General features: G+C 44.0%; 1 protein-coding gene across 1 annotated transcript in view; it reads left to right on the top strand.

Annotated features, from left to right (window-relative positions):
* The window catches only part of LOC311130088 (acyl-CoA synthetase short-chain family member 3, mitochondrial-like), a 39,010-nt gene extending 19,094 nt beyond the window's left edge, over window positions 1-19,916 (top strand). The window contains exons 10-16 of the mRNA XM_084162751.1: window positions 10,389-10,484; window positions 12,597-12,660; window positions 14,534-14,615; window positions 15,361-15,483; window positions 17,984-18,083; window positions 18,213-18,388; window positions 18,752-19,916. Of these exons, the coding sequence (XP_084018877.1) occupies window positions 10,389-10,484; window positions 12,597-12,660; window positions 14,534-14,615; window positions 15,361-15,483; window positions 17,984-18,083; window positions 18,213-18,388; window positions 18,752-18,835 (725 nt within the window). The 3' untranslated portion in view covers window positions 18,836-19,916. The remainder of the gene's footprint in view (window positions 1-10,388; window positions 10,485-12,596; window positions 12,661-14,533; window positions 14,616-15,360; window positions 15,484-17,983; window positions 18,084-18,212; window positions 18,389-18,751) is intronic.
* Window positions 19,917-24,203: the final 4,287 nt, after the last annotated feature.

Genomic DNA, 24,203 nt, shown 5'->3' on the forward strand with positions numbered 1-24,203 from the left:
GAATAATCGCACCAACTGTTGTCACCTTCTCACCAAGCTGCTTGGCGATGGTCTTGTAGCCCATTCCAGCCTTGTGTAGGTCTACAATCTTGTCCCTGACATCCTTGGAGAGCTCTTTGGTCTTGGCCATGGTGGAGAGTTCGGAATCTGATTGATTGATTGCTTCTGTGGACAGGTGTCTTTTATACAGGTAACAAGCTGAGATTAGGAGCACTCCCTTTAAGAGTGTGCTCCTAATCTCAGCTCGTTACCTGTATAAAAGACACGTGGGAGCCAGAAATCTTTCTGATTGAGAGGGGGTCAAATACTTATTTCCCTCATTAAAATGCAAATCAATTTATAACATTTTTGACGTGTTTTTCTGGATTTTTATGTTGTTATTCTGTCTCTCACTGTTCAAATAAACCTACCATTAAAATTATACACTGATCATGTCTTTGTCAGTGGGCAAACGTACAAAATCAGCAGGGGATCAAATACTTTTTTCCCTCACTGTAACAAGTTTTTCTGGATTTTTTTGTTGTTATTCTGTCTCTCACTGTTCAAATAAACCTACCATTAAAATTATAGACTGATCATGTCTTTGTCAGTGGGCAAACGTACAAAATCAGCAGGGGATCAAATACTTTATTCCCTCACTGTAGAGTTGGAACAATAACCCTGGCACTTTCCCAGCTTCTCTCTGGGGTGCTAGTGCAGTCCAGACCAGGGAGCTTCATCCACTGCAAGCTGTGTGATTGGCGGCAGCACTAAGCTCAAAGCCATTACTGGGAATAAAGGCCTGCAGTTATCTACCTGTTCACTCGAGAGTATAGGAGTCTGTCTCTGACAATAACAAAAGTCTCCTCTCACCCTGGTGTGTGTGTGTGTGTGTGTGTGTGTGTGTGTGTGTGTGTGTGCATGCCTACTTCTGTATGTGTGTGTGTGAGAGACAGAATAGACTGAACTCAGACAGACTCAATATGTTAAAGGAACAATAATGAATGCGAGCAGTCTGTTTTATTGTGAGAGATGAGGGAGCTACAGGCATGTTCTGTTCTCCACCGTCACACAAGCCTTCTATAGCATCCGAGTTTCTGTCAGAGGTTTAGAAATGGGCCCCAAACTTTGGGCTAAAAGCTAGAAATGAAACCTCTGCAGTGATTTGATTTTGACTCTGGGAGAAGGCATGCATAATTAAGTCCTGTGGAAGAACCTGACAGGCGGTGGCAGTAAGTTTCTCCTTAATGAAATTAAGTCACAAGTCATCTAAAGATTTCAGCACACTGTGCTTCAACTGCTCTGTGACAGGTGATCCATCAAACCCATTTATCAGCCCCAGTCTTGTCTTCTCACAAGAAGAGGAAGGCGAACTGCAGTGATGGCAAAATCATAATTGTGGTGAAATTGGCTTGCAGCCTAGGGTTCTGGAGAGATTGTACATTTAATGCATAATGTTCATGCAGTAATCCAAACAACACTGAAAAAAACACATTTTAAGAAAAACCACAGTTATTGGTATTATTCCAAACATGTTACTTTTTAAACGTTTGGGTGGGTTCTCACATCTAAGTTTAAGACATTCTCGGAAATCAAAATAATATTTTGAAAAAGTACAACTCCTTTGGAATGCATTCCATCAACAGTTATTTATAAAGAATGTAAGATGCCTCTAAAGATTTGTCCTTCAGATGCAATCAGGCAGTCTCCATCCAGGGGCTTTACTGCTGAGCCTTCCCAGGCTGAATGGATACAAATTGAACAACATCAATTACCCTTTGATTTTCACAAATCATTCCACGACACGCCCTGTAATCTCTTTCCAATGTAATATTCAGCAAAGGAAAGCTGAAATCAATGGCATGAATATCAGCAGGAATGGAGGCTCAGAGAGATAGAGATTTTAAAGGCAGACGGGCGGGCGACGTGTGGTGATTTGAATTAGAAGAGACTGCAGAGAGAGGCTGTCTGACCCTTAGAGATCTTATTAAGATATAATTCTGTGGTCTGACCACTTTCAGACCACTGATCTAGAGTCAGTATTGAGGTTAGTGGAAGATGATCTGAATGGAAGAGGCTGTCTGTCAGATCACTGATCTAGAATCAGAGTGAAATAGTATTCCAAAGCGTTCATGCTCTATAAAGGCTGGCTGCCTTCCATCTGAGAAAATGAAACGTATCATAGCTTGAAAGCAGCAGTCCCTAGCCAGTTCCTGGGCTTCTCTCTACCCTGGAGCAAACCTAGTGTAGTTATGTACCACTGCTGTGTGGCAAACTGTATCATCACAGAGAGCCAGGAGCAGTGTCTCTGCCTCACCTTGACCACCCAGGGAACTCCTCACATCTACTGTGGGCCCTGGGTTTCAAACAGTAGGAACTCACAGTGGAACTACTGTAGGAGGCCTTGTTGTTTGTAATGAACTGACAAACAGAAAGACTGCGTAGATATGAGTAGAGTAGAGAGGCTTCTGTACAGTCATGTATATAAGTGTTCCTTTCCTCCTGCAGCCTTCAAAGAAGTGTAAATGAGTTTTTGCAAAGGGGCAGGTATTTTGAACAGCATTCTTTCTCATCGTTCACTGCATGTGTGTTGTGTCTACTGAAGAGCGATATTAAGAGTGTGAGAAATATGTTCTCCTTAATTCTGTTTGATGAAAATGACACGGCACATCAACAGCTCGCTTCAAACTCTTCTAATAAATTATGCCTCTGATTAGTCTCAGCTAAATGTGTCTAACTTGTCAGTGATCTCATATGAACAGCAGATTTCATGTTCCCTAATGGACATGTTCAATTATGTAAACAAGCTTACAGGCAGAGTTTGACTGATTTACCAATTTGGCTTTGAATTCGTTTTTTTATTTGTTTTCTTTCCAAATCAAATGTAATTTTGCAGGGACAGTGGGCAAGATGACTTTACTGATATAAAGTAGAAGTGATTTGTGCACTCGATACTTTCATGTGCACTCAGACGCACACGCTGTCAGCTGATTCGCTGATACATTCTGCGTTTCAATCATCGCCTCTCCTGTTTCACCATTCTCTCTCTCTCTCTCTCTCGCTCTCTTTCACTCTCCCCTCTCTATCTCCCTTATCAAGAGTATCCACTCTGTCTCCATTTCTGTTACATCACAGACAGTCACATCTATCCACTTCAGTCAGACACCCACAGCATCCTCTGACCCCCACCCCTTTATCAATTTCTGTCTGAATACCGGCTCGTTTTCCCCTGTGTATCCAGGAAGAAAACAGAGAAAATGGCTGCTATTTTGAAGCCTGATAATAATCTGTGTCGCTATTTTAAGACCCAAGTGCCTGGGGTTGGAGGGACGGCTGATGATGAAGGTTGCTGATGTCATCGGCGTTGCCGGGCAACCATAATATTTCCAGTTGGCAGGGTCTGGCTCACCAGGGTGAAGTGGCTGATGGGAGGCAGCGATTAGAGACGCAGTGAGGGCGGCGGCTGGGTCTCTGTCCCCCACTGTCCAGCTCCTCTTGCCCAAGCTCCAGCCCAGGGACATGACCCGCTAAAGGCTCTTTCCTTTAAAGCTCTCTGTCTCAGTACAAAGGTTCAGGTTCATTGTAACATTGTGGAGAAATATGTCTAGGAGCAGTACACAAGACGTCTATTCTCTGATAGGAAGAGACATTTGGTAATCATCACACAGAGAGGATGAATAGAAGCTGAACAATTAAGTACTAGACTGTGATATTACGCAAATGGGTGCATAATGAATTGCAATTAAATAAACCTTTGTAAGGTTGTACATTAAAGTGCAATTAGAAACAGGATCCTATGTTTTGCAGCAAATGAGGTTTTAGAAATAATGACTTTCCTTTACAACTACAGTGTTTCTTTCTTGATCTCATTCTGACTGTAGAGTTAGAGCGTTCATTCCCCTGGCCCTGTACTCTGCACTAGAGAGGAGCCAGTCCTGTCTCTGGGTCAAAGCCAGCATGTGAAGTGGCTCTGTGAGTGTTCACACAGCCTCCTTTAAACAGCCTTCTCACCAACATGAAAACCAGTAGCTTTGTGCTTGGCACTTGAGGCTCTAAAGTCCAACACGATTATGCCCCAGAGAGTCAGGAAGTTAAGAGGAATTCTTAACTACTCAGCTTAGCGCTTATTATGGATGGCGACGCGACATCACTGCATTTCCAGTGGACGCAGTGGAAGTAACCGCAGGGTATGGGACTTGAAGTTTGTTAACACGTTTCACCTCACAACAGGGGCTAGGTTAGTGGTAGTAATGGACATATACAGGGTCCCCTTATCTAAAGCTATAAGACTACATCCCATTACCACATAATTCAAAGGATTCCAGCTAGATAAAAATACCTAATGTGCCCTATGTTTAGCCCTACTACCCAGATACACATTACATACACAATCTATTTTCAGATCAAAGCCCTTCCTTTGGCCAACCTTTCCTTGTTTTCCGTGCCCACCTGTGGATTTGCGTGGCGTGTCACACCTAGTATGTCACTCACTACCATATGGCTCCCGTCCCACAGACTGGCTCATTAAGAGGTTCCTGGCTCGTGGTGGGCGAAGCCGCTAGCGTAATTACAGCTTGGCTCTCCTCCGAGACACTGTGTGTGTGTGTGTGTGTGTGTGTGTGTGTGTGTGTGTGTGTGTGTTTGTGTTAGCCTCTCACTAGAGGCTGCTGGTGTCATTGGCTCCTCAAGCAGAGTGGTTTTCTGTCGGCTGTTAGCTCTGCCTTGTTTAAACTCCATAGCTGTTATGAGAATTTCTATCCCAATGTTTCAAAAATGAACGTATTACTCAGTCTGTATCCCAGAGGTTGTAAATCTCTAATAATCAGACCAAGCAGCCCAGCATACAATCATCAGGGTTTATTCATGAAAACGTTCTAAAACAAAATGGTGGTACAATCCTTTTATACACATACTTCATACGAAAAATCCCACCCCGCCCTAGGCGGCCTGTATTTTTCCACTATACACATCTTGTAAGCACACACTTGGGTTCAGCTCATGTTTTCCTCTGCTCTCCTGACCATCAGGTCACACACACACACACACTGTTCTTATATTTTCCTACTCCTTGCTCGGGCAGGCTGCATACTTCAGCTATCGCATCCTCACAATATCCTGCAAGACTTTCACTCCCTTTCCCTGTATGATTTGGGAACCAGTCTATACTCTGTTGCTGGGATATAAACACATTTGATTAATTCTCTAAGCTCTAGTATACTAATTAGCCATACATTATTAGTTTAACTGAGGGTGTAACATTTTAGTCATATCTTACTCACACATGTATTTGATCAATAGGCCCGTAAAGCTGGTGTTCTTTATTACGCTGGTCATTTTGTAATTAGCAAATTTGAGATGCTATTAGAGCAGATGTGATGGCAGCTTTCCCTTTCTACTCCTCTACCTGTTCATCTGCATACGGAAGTTTGTGCACGTCTGTCACATGCCTGTATGATCCAGAACTGAGCATCAGCTGTAGAGGACATTATTTGTGACCTCCATGGAGGTTTTCCCTCCCTCCACTCCCTCCCTCCCCCTACCTCCCAGGTACAGCTGCGCCAACCAGAAGGGCTTATTAACCAGTGCTGCTGTAGCTCTGCCGCAGTCTGGCACCTCAGCTCACTGCTGGCTGGGAGGTTGTCAGACTGTCTGGACAGGACACTATGGGCTCTTATTGAAGCTCTAAAACAGATATGCTAATGTTCTGTAAGAGTGGTAAGGCGTGGGCCTTTCCTCTGATCCTGTCTGGGACAAATCTGTCAAGCCAGGGCCTGAGAAAGTTACTCTACATTTAAGCAATAAGGCCTGAGGGGGTGTGGTATATGGCCAATATACCACAGCTAAGGGCAGTTCTTATACCACAAACCCCTGAGGTGCCTTATTGCTATTATAAACTGGTTACCAACGTAATTAAAGCAGTAAACAAGTAATTGTGCGTCATACCAGACAATATCCTCAAACTAACCGTTTATTATATATTATGATCCAAAATAGAACGGAATACATTAAATAACTGCATAGCACATATATAGTGATTGCACATCATGCTGTTTTATATTGAACACTATGCTTACCGGCCTATTTAATTGGTGCAGATATCAGAAATACTTTGTATACTGGTCTGTTGGTTCAGACAGGTCAGTAGAGAGATGAGATGTAGGACAGTGCTGCAGGAATGTTTGCCGTCTCCTCTCTCTCTCTCTTAGTTCTGCCCCAGTAGGGGTCTGCTGACCTTGGGCCTGCTGTCTGATCACTGTCTTCCTCTGACTTAGTTACCCAGCAACCGCACATCACCGGGACAATCCAAAGTTACCCCAGCACCGCACATCATCGGGACAACCCAATCCCCCCCGCTCTCTCTACACACACAGACGCAGGCACAGACTCACAGAAACACACACACACACACACAGCCTGCCCCCTGAGATCTGACACCTGACATGTAAGAAGGGTCAGATGAAGGACAGGAATGGGCAGATAATTGCCTCACTCAAGATTCTGTGTGTTGGTCCTTCTGTGTATTGGTGCTTCTGTGTGTTTGTGCTTCTTTGTGTTTGTGCTTCTGTGTGTTTGTGCTTCTGTGTGTTGGTGCTTCTGTGTGTTGGTGCTTCTGTGTGTTTGTGCTTCTTTGTGTTTGTGCTTCTGTGTGTTTGTGCTTCTTTGTGTTTGTGCTTCTGTGTGTTTGTGCTTCTGTGTGTTTGTGCTTCTGTGTGTTTGTGCTTCTTTGTGTTTGTGCTTCTGTGTGTTTGTGCTTCTGTGTGTTGGTGCTTCTGTGTGCATGCGTGGTATGTGGTTGTGTCAAAGTCAATGTGAGATTAAAGAGAAGAACAAGCCAAGGTGATTCTGGGAGAATATTCATTAGTGTTTATATGTCAGAGATCCCAGAACAAAGATAAAGGATTTGTGTAGCTCTGTGTCTGTACAGACAGACCAGTGATGGAGCTTGGCTTTAGACGGCACCCTGGTATGAAAGGGCACAATGCTACCTCCTCTCTCCTCTCCTCTCCTCTCCTCTCCTCTCCTCTCCTCTCCTCTCCTCTCCTCTCCTCTCCTCTCCTCTCCTCTCCTCTCCTCTCCTCTCACAGTGTCCCTCCATTCATCACTCTCAAACAGCCTCTCACCACCACAGACCCAACAGATCCGTCTGTCTGGAGAAGATTGATTTGTTTGTGTACTGATATCTGACCACTGAGAGAAAGAGAAAGGGAGAGAGCGAGACCCCCACATCTTTCATCCCTCGTCCATGTCTAAACCTGTTTTCACACTAATTTCCTCTCAGTATCCCTCTCTCTGGTAGCCATCCGGAGCCTTGCTCAGTCGACACTAGACAATCTTCCCTGTCATTGGGAAAATAAAGATAACGTCCGGCTTTAATGTTTTGAATGTGCCAGGGGGAATGTTTTTCTGCTTAGCATAGACTTGCTGTTTAAGAACACTAAATGAATGGAGAACTAAGCAGTGCAGTGGCATATTAATAGGCCTTCCTGCCTCTCACTGAAATAAAAACAGCTCTGAATTTCAAGTACTAGGCTATTGCAGTATGCAGCATGTTAAATTATTGTCCATTGGTTCGAATGAAAATTTGGCTTCGGTCTTTCCCAACAGACTAGAGGTCTTCTCAGGTCCAAAAAGTTGTCTCGAAAAAATAAAAAGGGGGACCCGGATCCGAGAACAATCAGACCCAAATGGACCCAGACCGCTCAGGTCAGGTCTGGTGTATTCAGGTTTGGGTGGACCCATGAAGACCTCTAACACAGACACGTTGAGAGGCATAGGGTTAGCAGCAGTGCAGCCCCTCGATTGGGGTTAAGTGCCTTGCTCAATGGCACAACAACAGGCGATGGTACATGGGATCAGACAGAGTCCAGCAGCCTTCCAATTCAGTTCCATTCCCATTTTTGTGTTGCCCGGCACAGGGCTTGAACCAGAAACATTCCAGCTGCTGGTCCGCCTCTCTCACCTCTAGGCTACTGCTGCCCCTTACACATCCGGAAGAACTCGGGACAAAATGTAAGTATTTGAAACTGGAACAAAGATCAAAGATCGGTTAACAATCAATTAAAAAAAGCACTGTAGGTCGATACTTTTCCCATGGAAAATGTTCCAAGGTGTTTTATTCCCTGTGCTCTAGTATCCACTAACAGCCCAAATGTACCTGGTTATGTAAGCAGCCAATTAAGCCCTGTGCACTGTTTCCCTTCTAAGTGTTTACATTTACATTTACATTTTAGTCATTTAGCAGACGCTCTTATCCAGAGCGACTTACAGTTAGTGAATACATATATATATTTATTTTTTATTTTTTTCATACTGGCCCCCCGTGGGAATCGAACCCACAACCCTAGCGTTGCAATCGCCATGCTCTATCAACTGAGCTACATCCCTGCCGGCCATTCCCTCCCCTACCCTGGGCCAATTGTGCGCCGCCCATGAGTCTCCCGGTCGCGGCCGGCTGCGACAGAGCCTGGATTCGAACCAGGATCTCTAGTGGCACAGTTAGCACTGCGATGCAGTGCCTTAGACCACTGCGCCACTCAGGAGATCCTGTTTAATTGGCGAGTGCAATTATATTGGGCCATTATATTAGTTGTCTCTGCTCATCTCTGTTCCAGCTTTAATTGCTGGCTGAAATCTGCGCCGCAATTTCGACGACTGATGCTAACATCATGATTTAAACACACGCTGCTGCCACAGCTCAGTGGGTTTATTGTGTTATCCTCACATGCTCCCATTTAGAGAGGCCTGTCACGGTCTACATGTGTTGCTATACTTTGCCATTTCTGCACTGATCCATATGTGGGCTGAGCAGACGCACACAGCTACTCTGCACAGGTTTAATGATCTCTATCCACATATATATAACAGAGTCGTAAACATACGGTAGGCCTACTACACCATGTCATCTCCCTGCCCTCAGGGTGTGGTATATCACACCTGAGGAGGAAGCAGAACAGTGGCTGGTTTGTTGTCCTTGGTTACTGAGGTGGCTGAGGCCACCGGCTGATAGGCCTTGACTTTTGACCATGTAGGTGGGACCAGGGCAGACATACATCACCCTTCTGCGTCTCCCATTGGGGGAGACCTCCGTGTTGGCCCCTTAGTGTTGGCCGTCAGTGTTGGCCGGAGGTAGAAGGGCTTTGAAGTCTACAGGGAGTGATTAACCTGCTGATGATTAATGAGCCCAGAGAGGTGCAGAACATCTCCAGTTCAGAGGCCACTGCCCTGGTGGCTAGAGGAGGAGGATTCATTTCTCTCCCTCCATTGATCTGGGATGTTATGTGACATCTCCATCACAGTCAAAATCCCCCCTCCATGCAAATAATGCCTTATAATATGGATAGAAGCTTAGTCCAAAAAGCTTGCTAAGAAAGTGAAGTAGGTTAGAGTGCTCTCACGTTCAGATATCTCCATGACAACAGGATACAATGATGAGGATGGAGGAAGAAAACTATTTTCGGTGTTCACAATTGGTTCTTCTCCTATCCTCCATCAGAGCCTCCCCTGTGTGATGTGTCACCTCTTTAATGGTTCTGCTGTATTTAGGTTGGAAACAGGGCTGTAGTGTTGATATGTGGGCACATGTGACTGGGAACAAAATAGACAGAGAGATATCTCAGTGTAAAGTGGAGCAGCTGTGTAGAGTGGAGGTTAGTTGTGTGAGTCAGAGAGCCCATAGGAGTTGTCATAGTTCTGGTAAGGTAGGTTAACTCTGCTCACAGGAAGAACACGGGGCTCAACCACAGCTTTGATGACATGCCCACCAATCACAAACCATTTTTATTTCTAGTGATGCATGAAACTGACTTTTGTTCCACTCAAAAGTATGAATAATTTGTTCCCTTTTACGCATTCTGTAAAACGTTTAATGGTTGTGTGGTAAAAAGTTGAGATCGTGATGTGTACATGCAGGGGCGCAACTTTGGTTTTAGGGTTTCATTTTTTTAATCCAGTCAGATAAACACTCCAAACCTACCCGACCGCTCGGAGGCATCCGCATGGTCCTAAAGCACACCGTTGCCTTGTTTTGTATCACATTCCAAAGATAAAACTGGGGGGGGGGGGGGGGGCAAACATTTCAGAATGTGTGGGGGACATCCCCAGTGAAAGTTGCGCCCCTGTGTGCATGCGTGCGTATGTTTCTATGTGTGTGTACGTACGTGTGTATGAGTGTTTATAAGTGCGTGTGTTGCAGAGATAGAAGAGTAGTGTGGAAGTTGCATGAGTTGTGGCAGTAAAAGTGTAAAGTGTTAATGATCTCACCCTGTATGCCCTTTGTCCTCTCTCTCTCTCTCTCTCTCTCTCTCTCTCTCTCTCTCTCTCTCTCTCTCTCTCTCTCTCTCTCTCTCTCTCTCTCTCTCTCTCTCTCTCTCTCCCCTCTCTCTCTTGCTCTCTCTCTCTCCTTTCATCAGAGAGCGGCTCAGCCATCACATCCTCCTGTATTGGTCTGGGAAACTCCCTGTCTCCCCCTGCTGGTCAGGCTGGCAAACCCGTTCCAGGATATAATGGTGAGAACTAACCTGTCTCCTTCATTAGAGCAGAACTATCCAGGGGCGTCATGCACCCCAACAATCTGAGGGGGCACAAAGAACGCAAGGATGGTTGTGGGGTGGTGTCTAGGCCCCCCATTCGCTAGTTGGAGAATTTTTTATTTTTCAAACACCTGAAACAGCTTTTTCATGTAAGCTAGAGCCATAATCTTTACGTTTAATTTTATGTAAAAAATGTTATTTATTCTGCATATCTAAGCAGAAAAACATATTGAGCTGTCTGTATCCTCTTGATTGGTGGTTCTTGTTTTAAATAAACTAAATATGCTTCTCTGCTAAAATCTGGGCAAAAGATGTAAAGGAATATGAGTCTTATTCAATACATTTAGTAATTGCTTGCTTTTCTAAAGTCTACCAACCTTGCCAGCAGTCATGCCCGCTAAGGTACACGATATATACAAAAAGTATGTGGACACCCCTTCAAATTAGTGGATTTGGCTATTTCAGCCACACTCGTTGCTGCCAGGTGTATAAAATCGAGCACACTGCCATGCAATCTCCATAGACAAACATTTGCAGTAGAATGGCCTTACTGAAGAGCTCAGTGATTTTCAACGTGGCACCATCATAGGATACCACCTTTCCAACAAGTCAGTTGGTCAAATTTCTGACCTGCTAGAGCTGCATCGGTCAAGTGTAAGTTCTGTTATTGTGAAGTGTAAACGTCTAGGAGCAAAAATGGCTCAGCCGCAAAGTAGTGCATAAAAATCGTCGGTCCTCGGTTGCAACAACCCCTACTGAGTTCCAAACTGCCTCTGGAAGCAATGTCAGTTTGTTGGGAGCTTCATGAAATGGGTTTCCATGGCCAAGCAGCCAAGCAGCTGAACACAAGCCTAAGATCACCATACGCAATGCCAAGTGTCGGCTGGAGTGGTGTAAAGCTCGCCGCCATTGGACTCTGGAGCAGTGGAAACGCGTTCACTGAAGTGATGAATCACGCTTCACTATCTGGCAGTCCGACGGACGAATCTGGGTTTGGCGGATGCCAGGAGAACTCTACCTGCCCGAATGCATAGTGCCAACTGTAAAGTTTGGTGGAGGAGGAATAATGGTCTGGGGTGCTGTTTTTCATGGTTCGGGCTACACCCCTTAGTTCCAGTGAAGGGAAATCTTAACGCTACAGCATACAATGACATTCTAGACAATTCTGTGCTTCCAACTTTATGGCAACAATTTGGGGAAGGCCCTTTCCTGTTTCAGCATGAAAATGCCCCGTGCACAAAGCGAGGTCCATACAGAAATGGTTTGTTGAGATCGGTGTGGAAGAACTTGACTGGCCAGCACAGAGCCCTGACCTCAACCCCATCAAACGCCTTTGGGATGAATTGGAATGCCAACTGCGAGCCAGGCCTAATCGCCCAACATCAGTGCCCGACCTCACTAATGCTCTTGTGGCTGAATGGAAGCAAGTCCCCGCATCAATGTTCCAACATCTAGTGGAAAGCCTTCCCAGAAGAGTGGAGGCTGTTATAGCTTCAAAGGGCGGACCAACTCCATATTAATGCCCATGATTTTGGAATGAGATGTTCGATGAGCAGGTGTCTACATATTTGGTCATGTAGTGTAGATAGACAAGCTAGCTACTCTAACTTGATTGATAGCCTGAAATGGCTTCTTAGTAGCTAGTTATGAGGTTTGGAAATTGGTATCTGGGCTAGTTAAAGCCAACTTCATAACATTTCGTGGTGGCTAGTAGTATTACAGTGAGTAGTATTACAGAGGGGGCACGTGCCCCTGTGCCCCCTATGGGCATGACGCCTCTGGAAATATCCCAAATGTTCTGAAATGTCTCAGTCAATTTACCTGACCAGTATGCAGAGAGACACTGCTTTTCAGGCTCTGCAACTGTAATCTGTTACATGTAGTTGACAAATACAAAAAGGTATTAATGTCACACTGTAATTGTTTTAATATGGGCACGTTTGAGAGGAGTCCAGGCATGTTGACTTGCGAAAAGAAAAAACACACACCATCAAAACTTGAGCAAGCCACATTTTGACATCCCACCTTGCCCACTGGTGAAATATAAGCCTTATAAATCAGATTTCTATGCACCTCTCTCTTCTCCAGTAACAGTGATCGACGATGACATGCAGGAGGTGACGCCAAGGACCCTGGGAAATATTGTGGTGAGGTAAGCCAGCCGCATGGTCATGGTCACACCTCTGTGAGCAGCTAAGTCATTCTGTTATACTGCCTCTGTCACCTGGAGTAGCAAACCTTTCTGTCTCTGCCTCAGGGATAAACACACATGGAGATAGACTCACACTCTCACTTTTAGAAACTTGAGCACAGTAAAAATAACTCCTGTTTTATATGTGTTCAAATAGGAGGGTGGAATTGTTTTATGGAAATAATTTACTTAGAATCGATCATACAAAACATTTCTACATCACCCAGGGCTACATGAAGCACCCTCCTCTTGATACAGATAGGTCTCCACTGTAGGAGCTCCCTCAGAAGGACCTGAGAGAGAAAGAGAGAGAAGTGTGTGTGTGTTGGGAGCTGATTGTGTGAGCCGGGTCACGGCGAGGGCACATCAGTCATTCCTCCTCATTGTGCTCTTATCTGTGAGCCTGTTACCTGGAAATCACTCCCATCTTCCATTCACCACCTCATTGTTATTGCTGCCACTGTTTCTGCACCAACAAGGTGGATTACAATGGATTCAGCCCAAGCTGCTATGGAGCTTTTCATCAGAGAACAAATAGCCGCAACTCTTAAAACCAACCCTTTTCTCTGTTTAAGAACTAACACCTTTAGCTCTGAGGTGAATTAATAATGGAGAATCTCTCTTCGAGAGTCAAGATGGTGGGAGGCATCAGAAGTCCTCCACCCCAGACTTTTATTTTCTTATAGTGCATTGTGTAAATGAACCTTAGGCATTGTTATTGCCTTTGGGTGGCGAGGATCTCATTTGCTAAGAAAAAGCATTAGTGCCCTAATTGAATTTGGTTAGTTTTGTTGCTTCAAAGGCTGTTTTGTGTGTGTGTGTGTGTGTGTGTGTGTGTGTGTGTGTGTGTGTGTGTGTGTGTGTGTGTGTGTGTGTGTGTGTGTGTGTGTGGAAGTGCATTCAAAAAAGGGTGACAGCCTCATTAGGATATAAATGCAGGCGGTTGAACCATGGAACATGATTAGGTCTTGGTTTATTAATTTCCTCTCTGGGCTAGAACAATATCAGAGGTGCCCTAGATCTGGCTGCAGTCAAAGACAGACGGGAAAGTTTGTACACTCTCACCAACGGTACAGACTTTTTTTTATCTATTCCAACTTTGTTCAAAGGTTATTTGTTCTTGATGCAACTACAGTACACAAACATGCTGCTTTGTAAACTGGTGTGATGCAGACAGGGCTTGAACTTGGATGACCCTCTCAATAACATTTTGGGGTGATCGAGAGTTACCCTGGGTAAACAAAGGCTCAGATACTCAGTCACCCTATATGTGTGTGTGTGTGTGTTCACACAGAGGGTCAGGTCAGGCCCAGCAGACACTGGGCAACATGTCTGAACCCACTAAGGTGTAGTGTAATAGTATCCACGACCACAGCCCCCCAACTCTTTTATAAACCTTATAGACTGACAGGCTTATCTTTCCAATTTAGACACTTGCTAAACCCAAAGTATTATAAGGGTTTAGATATCCTAGAGTATCTTATCTCTCCATAGAAAAACAGTGCCTTAGACATCGTGATGCTGGGGGGGGGGGTATTGTGACAATGGGTTCATGGGTAAGAGAAGACAACCCTAGACCTCCTCTGACATTAAGGTTATAAAGGAACTGTTGTTTTGTAGCATTTGTTATTAGCTCTAGTTGTTGTTGGATGTTATTTGTAGCGTCACAGAGTATGGCTCTTTCTTCCCTCTGTGCCACTGTAATAGTCCTCACCGTGATTGGCCTGGAGATCCAGCTGTCCCACAATGTCACCTCTCACTGCTGCTGTCTGTTGTGTGTCAGACACTAGTCTCTCTCTCACACACACACCCTCTCTGTCTCTCTCTCCTCCAGACTGCCACTACCACCAGGAGCAGCCGTATCTCTGTGGCAGAACCAAGAGCTTTTCAAGGAGCTCTACTTCACCAAGTTCCCTGTAGGTGATCTCATTGTAGATTTAAACTATTTTATTACCATGTAAATACATGGGACAGGTACGTGGATTAATTTTTTGCTGGCCAGTGATGCCATCTAGTGGTTCAAATGTAATGAATGATTATACACTGAGTGCACAAAACATTAGGAACACCTGCTCTTTCCATGACATAGACTGACCAGGTGAATCCAGGTGAAAGCTATGATCCCTGATTGATGTCACTTGTTAAAATCCACTTCAATCAATGTAGATGAAGGGGAGGAGACAGGTTAAAGAAGGATTTTTAAGCTTTGAGACAATTGAGACATGGATTGTGAATGCCATTCAGAGGGTGAATGGGCAAGACAAAATATTTAAGTGCCTTTGAATGAGTATGGTAGTAGGTGCCAGGCACACCGGATTGAGTGTGTTATGAACTGCAACGCTGCTGGGTTTTTCACACTCAACAGTTTCCCGTGTGTATCAAGAATGGTCCACCACCCAAAGGACATTCAGCCAACTTGACACAACTGTTGGAAGCATTGGAGTCAACATGAGCCAGCATCCCTTTAGAACGCTTTCGACACCTTGTAGAGTCCATGCCCCGATGAAAGTAGGCTGTTCTGAGGGCAACTCAATATTAGGAAGGTGTTCCTAATGTTTTGTACACTCAGTGTAGATAACAGAACAAAAACACTCAAAAGTGATCTACGCTAGAGTGGTGATTTTATCTGAATGTCAGTCATTACCTGCTGTTTTACCTTAGGGTTTCTATGACACCATGGACGCAGGCTACGTGGATGAGGAGGGTTTCCTGTACATCATGTCTCGCTCTGATGATGTCATCAATGTGGCGGGCCACAGGCTGTCGGCAGGGGCACTGGAAGAGGTATGAGCGGAGAGACTAATAGACTCAGATTGCATGGATATGAATCCACCTCTTAACAGGTTATTCCCTTGTGGTGTCTGTGTCAGCCACACGTTGGAGACACATAGCTAATGACTGGAGTAGAAATGTCATTTGGAAAAAGGTTTCTTTATGTAACCTGACCAGAAATGTATTGTAACATCTCTGAATGTTCTTGCCTAAACATCAGACTGTGCCATGGTTACGCCATGGATTTTCAGTCTGATCGAAGTCGCCCTAAAAAATACTCAATAGTCTCTACAAGCCAGAATGTTGAATAAAATGTTATTTACAGTTACTTTACCGGTTGTACATGCTGTTGGTCCTTTTGGAGGTAGGAGGTGGAGATAGGGTATCCACAGCAGTGGAGGCTCCTCAGAGGAGGAAGGGGAGGACCATCCTCCTCAGTGAATTTCATAAAAATAAAAAAAGTTATCCTTTTTAGATAAAACTTTACTAAATATAATCACGTCACCAAATAATTGATTAAAACACACTATTTTGCAAAGAAGGTCTACAGTAGCCTCAACAGCACTCTGTAGGGTAGCAACATGGTATAGCCGGAAGACAGCTAGCTTTCATCCTCCTCTGAGTACATTGACTTCAATACAAAACCTAGGAGGCTCATGGTTCTCACCCCCTTCCATAGACTTACACAGTAATTATGACAACTTCCGGAGGACGTCCTCCAACCTATCAGAGCTCTTGCAGCATGAACTGACATGTTGTCCACCCAATCAAAGGATCAGAGAATTAATCTAGTACTGAAAGCATAAACTACAGCTAGCTAGCACTGCAGTGCATACAATGTGGTGAGTAGTTGACTCGGAGAGAAATAAAATAGTTGAACAGTTTTGAACAAATTAATTTCTTCCTAAATGAAGGAGAATCAAGAGAGAAATAGAGAGAGAGAGAGAGATTGTCTTTTTTTTCTCACTTAATTAGCTAGCAAATGCAGCTAGCTAGTTTAGCCTACTGAAACACCCTGCTCAAACAGAGTGATGCTATGTTAGCTAGCTGGCTATGACTATGCAACACAACACTGGAACTCTTCCAAGTCAAGGTAAGCTTTTGGTTTTACTAATTTATTGCCACCGGGGCCCGCCGGTGTAACTGCTTACTGACTGTACACTGTAACTTTACTGCATGATTGTAGCGAGTTTACTAACGCGTTAGTTCTATTAGCTATGCTGACTATGATGTTACTTTAGCTAATATGGTGACAACGATGTAGGCTGTGTGTAGCGGTTTGTCTTCTTTTCTTTTTTTTTGCCTGGTCACATACAGCTGATGTGTTGTGCATTGAAGTCAACAAGCAAAGGTGAAAGGAGGAGACCGCATAACGTAGATGCGAGAAGGAATACAACGTGGCTGATATGAAACTGTGAACTGTGTTTACGCGTGATCGGGGGTGTATTCATTCCGCCGATTCTGTTGAAAAACGGAACAAAACGGGGATAAACATACCTGAATTTGTCCAATAGAAACTCTCGTTTGCAACTGTTGGACTAATGATTTCAATATCAGCTGGATGCAGGCAAGAGTGTGCAAGGTGGTATTGAATGTCACTGTCTGTCCATGTCAGTGTCTGTCACATTAAATTTGTCTCTTGACCTGTGTGCACTTACGTTGTAAACTTTCATTCATAGGCTAGGTTGTAGCAACCTAATGATGGGAATAGGGAAAATTTGAGTATCATATAGTAGCCTAAACCTATTGCTGTTACATTTAACTGGGTGAATGGAATATGAATGACAGTCATGCAATATGCTGTAATAGAAATAAGGCCATGCTCATGAAAAAGAAATCGTCCTCCCTCATCTGAAACAGCACTGACCGCCACTGATCCACAGGAAAGTGTTGTTTTCCCGACTTTTTGCAGCACCGGTAGGGTCTGTCGCTTGTATTTTCAATCTCTTAACGCATTGCATATGATGCACAATATGTAAACAATAGCCAAATGTAACCGAAAGTAGTGGACCGAAGCACATTTCCTCACAATCAGCTGAAAGTGTTTGCCGTTTGGTCTGTGGTTCGGTTAAGCTCTGCCATATTGTGCAAGTGTTTGTCATGTGCGAATTGCACCAGTATTGAATAATACAAACCGGAAGTACAAACCGATACACAGACCAGTGTACTGAAGGTTGGGTTGATAACACTTCCCTGTCACAGGAGGTTGGTGGCACCTTAATTGGGAAGGATGGGCTTGTGGTAATGGCTGGAGAGGAATTCGTGGAATGGTATCAAATACAACAAACATGGTTTGCATGTGTTTGATGCCATTCCATTCGCTCCGTTCCAGCCATTATTGTGAGCCGTCTTCCCCTCAGCAGCCTCCACAACAGGTAAAATAAGTTGAAATGAAGTTTGTTCAACATTCTGACTTGTAATGGGACTGCTCGGGAATGCTGAGCCTACATGTTAGAGACGGGTGTGTAAGTATTTCACTCTCGGATTCTAAAAGAGGCTATGTGTGTTCCAGTCTGTCCTGCTGCACCCTGGGGTGGTGGACTGTGCTGTGGTGGGTCTGGAGGACTCCCTGAAGGGTCACGTCCCTCTGGCTCTGTGTGTCCTCAGAAACGGTAAGAGACACAGTGACCCAGAGAGATAAAGGATAAAGGTCAATTTAATTGAGCAGTTTGGGGATCCAACATTCCTGTGACTGTGGGGTTATAAAAAGTCAAACATCTGTGAATGTGGGTCTGTCTCAGACCTACAGAAGAGCCAGGAAGACGTGGTGAAGGAGATGGTGAGCCTGGTCAGAGAGACCATTGGACCAGTGGCTGCTTTCAGGAAGGTGCTGATTGTCAGAGGTCTCCCCAAGACCCGCTCTGGGAAGATCCCCCGCTCCTCCCTGGCTAACCTGGTCAACGGGAAGTCATACACGGTAACTCACCACACATTCACCCACCATGTCAATGCTTGTCAATACTGTACTTGGATTGAAGCCAAGGCACACTTTGAGAAATGGCTGCATATGAATGAATAAAGAAGTTGGTTGGTACTGGAAGACAAAGGCGCAATTATTCACCAAGAATAGCACTGGATTATTATTCCTGTACAGCTGCCAATTATCTGGCGAGCCGATGTTGGATCAATTTAATTCATACCGACAATTTGAATAAAAGTTTGAGGATTATATCAAAGATGAAATTCACTCATGATGTAATAAGATTTAAACAGATCAAAAATAGAAATGGAAAAAAATGGCTACTACTAGTAGTATGGAAGGCTGTGTCTGTCTCCACAGATATCTCCTACCATTGAGGACCCAGATGTGTATAAGGACATTGAGAAGATGGTGAAACAGGAGCTGAGACCCGCTGGACAGTAACTCTCTAACCTCCTGCTCTAACCCTCCACCTGGACTGCAGACAGTGCAGAGTCTACCATGAAGGGTGGACTAGAACTGTACTTCTGACTGGACAGAAAACAGTCAGATCGCTGGTCGCTAGAGCTGTATGTACTTTAGCCAACTCCTCTGACTTTCATTGGCGTGACAACGAACATGGCACAATAGAAGGAGTTGACTATAGCACAAGCAGATCTGCAAACAGGTTACAGTATATCTTCACTATTCAAATCAAATCAAATCAAATTGTATTGGTCACATGCGCCGAATACAACAGGTGCAGACATTACAGTGAAATGCTTACTTACAGCCCTTAACCAACAGTGGATTTATTTTTAACAAAAAAAGTAAAAATAAAACAACAACAAAAAAAGTGTTGAGAAAAAAAAGAGCAGAAGTAAAATAAAGTAACAGTAGGGAGGCTATATATACAGGGGGGTACCGTTGCAGAGTCAATGTGCGGGGGCACCGGCTAGTTGAGGTAGTTGAGGTAATATGTACATGTGGGTAGAGTTAAAGTGACTATACGTGGGTAGAGTTAAAATAATTAACAGAGTAGCAGCAGCGTAAACAGGATGGGGTGGTGGGGCAGTGCAAATTGTCCGGGTAGCCATGATTAGCTGTTCAGGAGTCTTATGGCTTGGGGGTAGAAGCTGTTGAGAAGTCTTTTGGACCTAGACTTGGCACTCCGGTACCGCTTGCCGTGCGGTAGCAGAGAGAACAGTCTATGACTAGGGTGGCTGGAGTCTTTGACAATTTTGAGGGCCTTCCTCTGACACCGCCTGGTATAGAGGTCCTGGATGGCAGGAAGCTTGGCCCCAGTGATGCATTCCACTGTAGACACTCCCAATTGTAGATTTAACAGTTCCGCCGTCTAACATTACCCAAAGGGAACAGTCATTCTGAGAGATGGGTGTCACTACCTCTGTGTGGGGGTGACATTGAATAGCCAGGACAATAAATTACATGAAATAACTTGATAGTATGTACTGTGGTTGGTTAACAATTTTGTGAAAATGTGTAGTATATTTAACACTGTGAAATAAAATGTGAAAAAACTTGGTATAGCTATACTGTCAATTCTCTGAGTAAGGCCTAGAGTCAATCAGATCAAGCGTTAACCGGCGATAGCTGACACCCACATAACTGTTTTGGCGGTGTCGGAGGTGTAACTGCGTTGGAGCTGTCAAATTGGTGAGAAGCTGCTCCTGATCATTGTCACAAAGCCACACCCATCCCACTCGTGTTAGAAGTTCAGAAGGAGAAAGTGTAGGCTATATAGAAATAATGACGCTCAAATGTAAAATCATTCAACTAAATAATGAGGAAGTCTATCTGCCTAATCAAGGTGTAGATTACAACTCACATTCCAGTGTTCAAACTTGTAAACAGGGATGCATGGTATTTCTCTTAATGAGACTTTGTGCAGCCAATGGCAATGTCCGCTTTAGGTATAATGCCAGGAGCCGCTTGTGCATTTGACAGCTCTAACTCAGTTTCACCTCAGACTCCACCAAAACAACTGCTATGCGGTTTGAAGCCTAAGTTTGTCATATCATCATGGTGTTACCAGTCATGGGTACCAATATCAAAGATAGGCAGAAACTGCATCTCCAATAGAAATCCCAGATCATACTTTGTAGGCGATGTCATCGGGTCTAATGGTCGTGTCACGCCGAACTGCGCATGTGCAGGCCATCAAATCACAGGCATTAGAGATCTTCACGAAATGAACCTGGGGCTTTCCCACCTGGACCTGATATGCATAAATATTTATTTTAAATATAGAGACCCGTTCCAAATAGACCCAAGGACAACTAGACCCGTTCCGTATAGACCTGGTCGGATCCAGACCCGGTCCGATCCGAGTGAGGGAAGCGGCAGAAGTCATTTTTTTAAAGCTACTTTATTAACCAGAGCTGATAAAGTGCGAGAGGAGGGAGAGAGAGGTGCTGCTCTAGCATGCGAGGGAGGGGCCATACTGTGAGCAAGTGACACGGGGAGGAGGGAGGGAGAGCCTAGAGACAGCAACCAACCAACCAAGCCGACTTGCGCTATAGTAGACTAATAGCTACCATAGCTAGGTTATTTATCATCAAATATGATTATGTAGTAGCTACCTGTCTTGGACTGCATCAAACCGGGAGAAGATAGTTAAGCTAGCAAATGTTAGCAAGCTAGGCTAACTGAGGCTGCAGTGCATGTGCTTTCTCATCCTATAGTTACAAATAACAACAACTCCATTCAGAATATTAATAAGTAGCAGCCTCCCTACCTGTTGGCTCTTGGTTGTTGTAGCCTATCCTTCTCCTTTAACTTTTAATTCCATCATTTTAATTCCATCTTCCATTGATTTACATATCTCCTAACTTTTACCACACACGGAATGAGGCTCTATGACTGTAGCCTATTGCCGCTTATATGACTTATGATTGGCCAACAAGCTACACGCGCCACGCTCCACTCGTGAAAAGCAAGAGCAGCAGCAGAAATTATACAATTTCTTTCTCTCCCTACTGCAGCAGTCGTGTTCGGATCTGTACGGGCCCTTCCGGACAAGTCAGTTCAAATTACACATACCCGAGTCCCATGACAATCATATCAGATCAGACCCGTGACATTATTTAGAATTCCTCTCAGGTCCCGGATCGGATCTCGGGTACTGTGATTCGGGTACAGGTGGATATAAAGTTGTTTTTGCCGAAAATTAAAACGTGTCAGTTTGTCACTTTCATGAGGTTGGAGTAATGACAGTTTCAGCTACTTAAGACATTGTCTCGAATCTAGGTTTTCCCTTTAGATTTTGAGAAAGTTAAAAACTAAGGATGTATTTTTCACTTCTCCCATTGACTTCTCAAACCCCAAACTCTGGTCTGGTCTGCCTAGTTTGCTTCGTAAGCGTTCCCAGAAGACTCGCGATGTTGCGCCACTGGGTTTAGAAACTCTGTGCCAATATTGTTCAAATAGCCATCATCCATTGTGTTAATTATTTATAGAAGCGACATCCCCATTGGCAAAAAAGTTTAAGGGTGGGTCTCACAGAATCTCAGTTTAAAGTGATTTTAAAGGTCCAATGCAGCCTGTTTTATATCAGTATCAAAACATTTCTGGGTACAAATTAACTTCCTTACTGTGATGCTTCTCAATTAAATTGATCAAAAATAAACAAAATAGCTTCTTAGCAAAGTGACTGTCTGGGAGTGGTCTGAGTGAGGGGCCTAACTGGACGAGCCTAATAGGAGGGATATGTTTATGTAACCTGAAAACTAGCTGTTATTGGCAGAGAGGTTTGAAACCCTCCTTGTTATTGGTCTATTGAAGGCCCAGTGTAGTTGTAACCAACTTCATATAGCCACCCAGAAGAAAGGCACACAAGACACCCACACTTCAGGTTGACTTGGTTTTTATCTGCAGTAAAAGATATCAAACAGGGATGACAGGCATTGACAGGGCGGTCACAGCCACACGTTCACGGCTCTCAGAATATATCTGACTCAATGCACAATGTGACCGTATAACATAAATGTGTTGTGTTCAGAAAATAACAAAAATACAGAAAGGTATACCTGCAGTAAAAGATATCAAACAGTGATGACAGTCATTGACAGGATGGTCACAGCCACACGTTCACTGGTTAGGTAGGACACAATATACATTTTAGATAGGAGCAACAGTAATGATACATGCCCTCAATGTGAAGTGACATCAATCCATAAATACAGAGCACAAGTACAACCCTTTTTATATAAACCGTTTAAGGTAGTAAGAAAATAAACATTCACTTAATATTTCAATAAAGAAGTCTTGAATTACCAATAAATCACCTGCTAGCAATAGCTTGCGTGACTTGCCTAGTTAAATAAAGGTTAAATAAATAAAAACAATAAATTACAGTGCACTGACTGATGGTGCTAGTTAGTTCGTTATTAACATGGCTAGCTAGCAAACACTTGATTAACTTGCCGAAATAGGCTTTAAATACATTAACGGCAACATAAATATATAAATAGTTACATTCGCTACTGACTTTGAGATATATGAACCAGTTTTCCAAAGACACTATTGTGTTATACAGTTTTTATGTACAGAAGGAGACACGAACCTGCTCTCAGAATATATCTGACTGAAGAGCAGAGCAGGCAGACCAACTTTCCAAATAGGGGAGAAGCACTCAAAACCCACTAGTTGTCATTTCAAGGAAAATAATACAAAAATGGTAAGTCTGAAGACCTCTCGTATTGCCAACCTTACTACAATGACAGCAAATATTTTTATACATTCGACAACACATAATGAAAGGAAACTTTATTAGTATCACACCTTTTTCTGAAGTGAATGGTTTCACCCACTACTCTGCCGGAGAACAGCGGTGTTCTTCGATATCTACATTGCGTGCAGCGTGAGCGAGGTTGATTGAAAGGTGCACGGAGTTGGAAATTGAGGATTTTTTGGGAGCATGGCGTCTTCAGCGAAAAGACGAGCAGTTGGAAAGGGAGTAAGTCCCGATGATAGTGAGGATAACAGCTTAGATGAGGGATCGAAAGATGATGGTGATTCAGGAGAGGAGGACAGCGGATCAGAAGAGGAGAGCAATGAAGAGGTCAAGGCCGAGGATAGAATAGACGCCGGAAGGGAAAGGAGGGGGAAAATGGAGTCCTTAGAGAAGGCAAGAAACAGATATAGGTTTGGAGAAATGCAGTATTATCATAAGGAGACGTATACTTGGATGAATGAGGAGGAATGGAGGGAAAAAGAGAGGCAGAGGAGGTCTAAGAGAGAGATGGAGGAAGATTGTGAGTTTGAATCAGTTTAAAATGGCGTGAAAAAGGGAGAAAGTTTGTTAAATAACAGTGGTAGGAAATGTAAGCAAAGTGAGCTGAAGACAGGAGTAGAAATAGAAGTGAATGAGGGTGATGTGTCGGAGGTGGAAGGTGTGGTGAAGTACTCGGAGCCCGAGGATTGCACAGCGGGTCAGGATAAAGATGAGTCTGTGACAGTAGGAGTGAAGTTTGTGGAAAAAAATGTATCCTTGCCTTTTGGCTGATCCAATTGTGGTTTCAAGATGGGTGAAGAGAGCGTTGGGTAAGGTGGAATCGGTGAGGGTAACCAGAAGTGGTCTAGTGATAATTGTTTGTGTTTCTGTTGGGCAGAGGGAGAAGGCGCTCAGAGTTAAACAAATGGGGGAAAGAATTGTGAATTGTTTCGCTCTTAAGAAAAGGGCGCCATTGAGAGGAGTGATTACTGGAGTAGCAGTGAATGTAGAAGTTGACCAACTGAAGGAGATGATTCCCGGTGTGTGTGATGCTCGTCGTTTGGTGCGACGTAAACAGGGTGGCGAGAGTGGGGAAAC

This window comes from Coregonus lavaretus (genome assembly GCF_964263955.1).
Source record: "Coregonus lavaretus genome assembly, chromosome: 5".
Classification (NCBI taxonomy): domain Eukaryota; kingdom Metazoa; phylum Chordata; class Actinopteri; order Salmoniformes; family Salmonidae; genus Coregonus; species Coregonus lavaretus.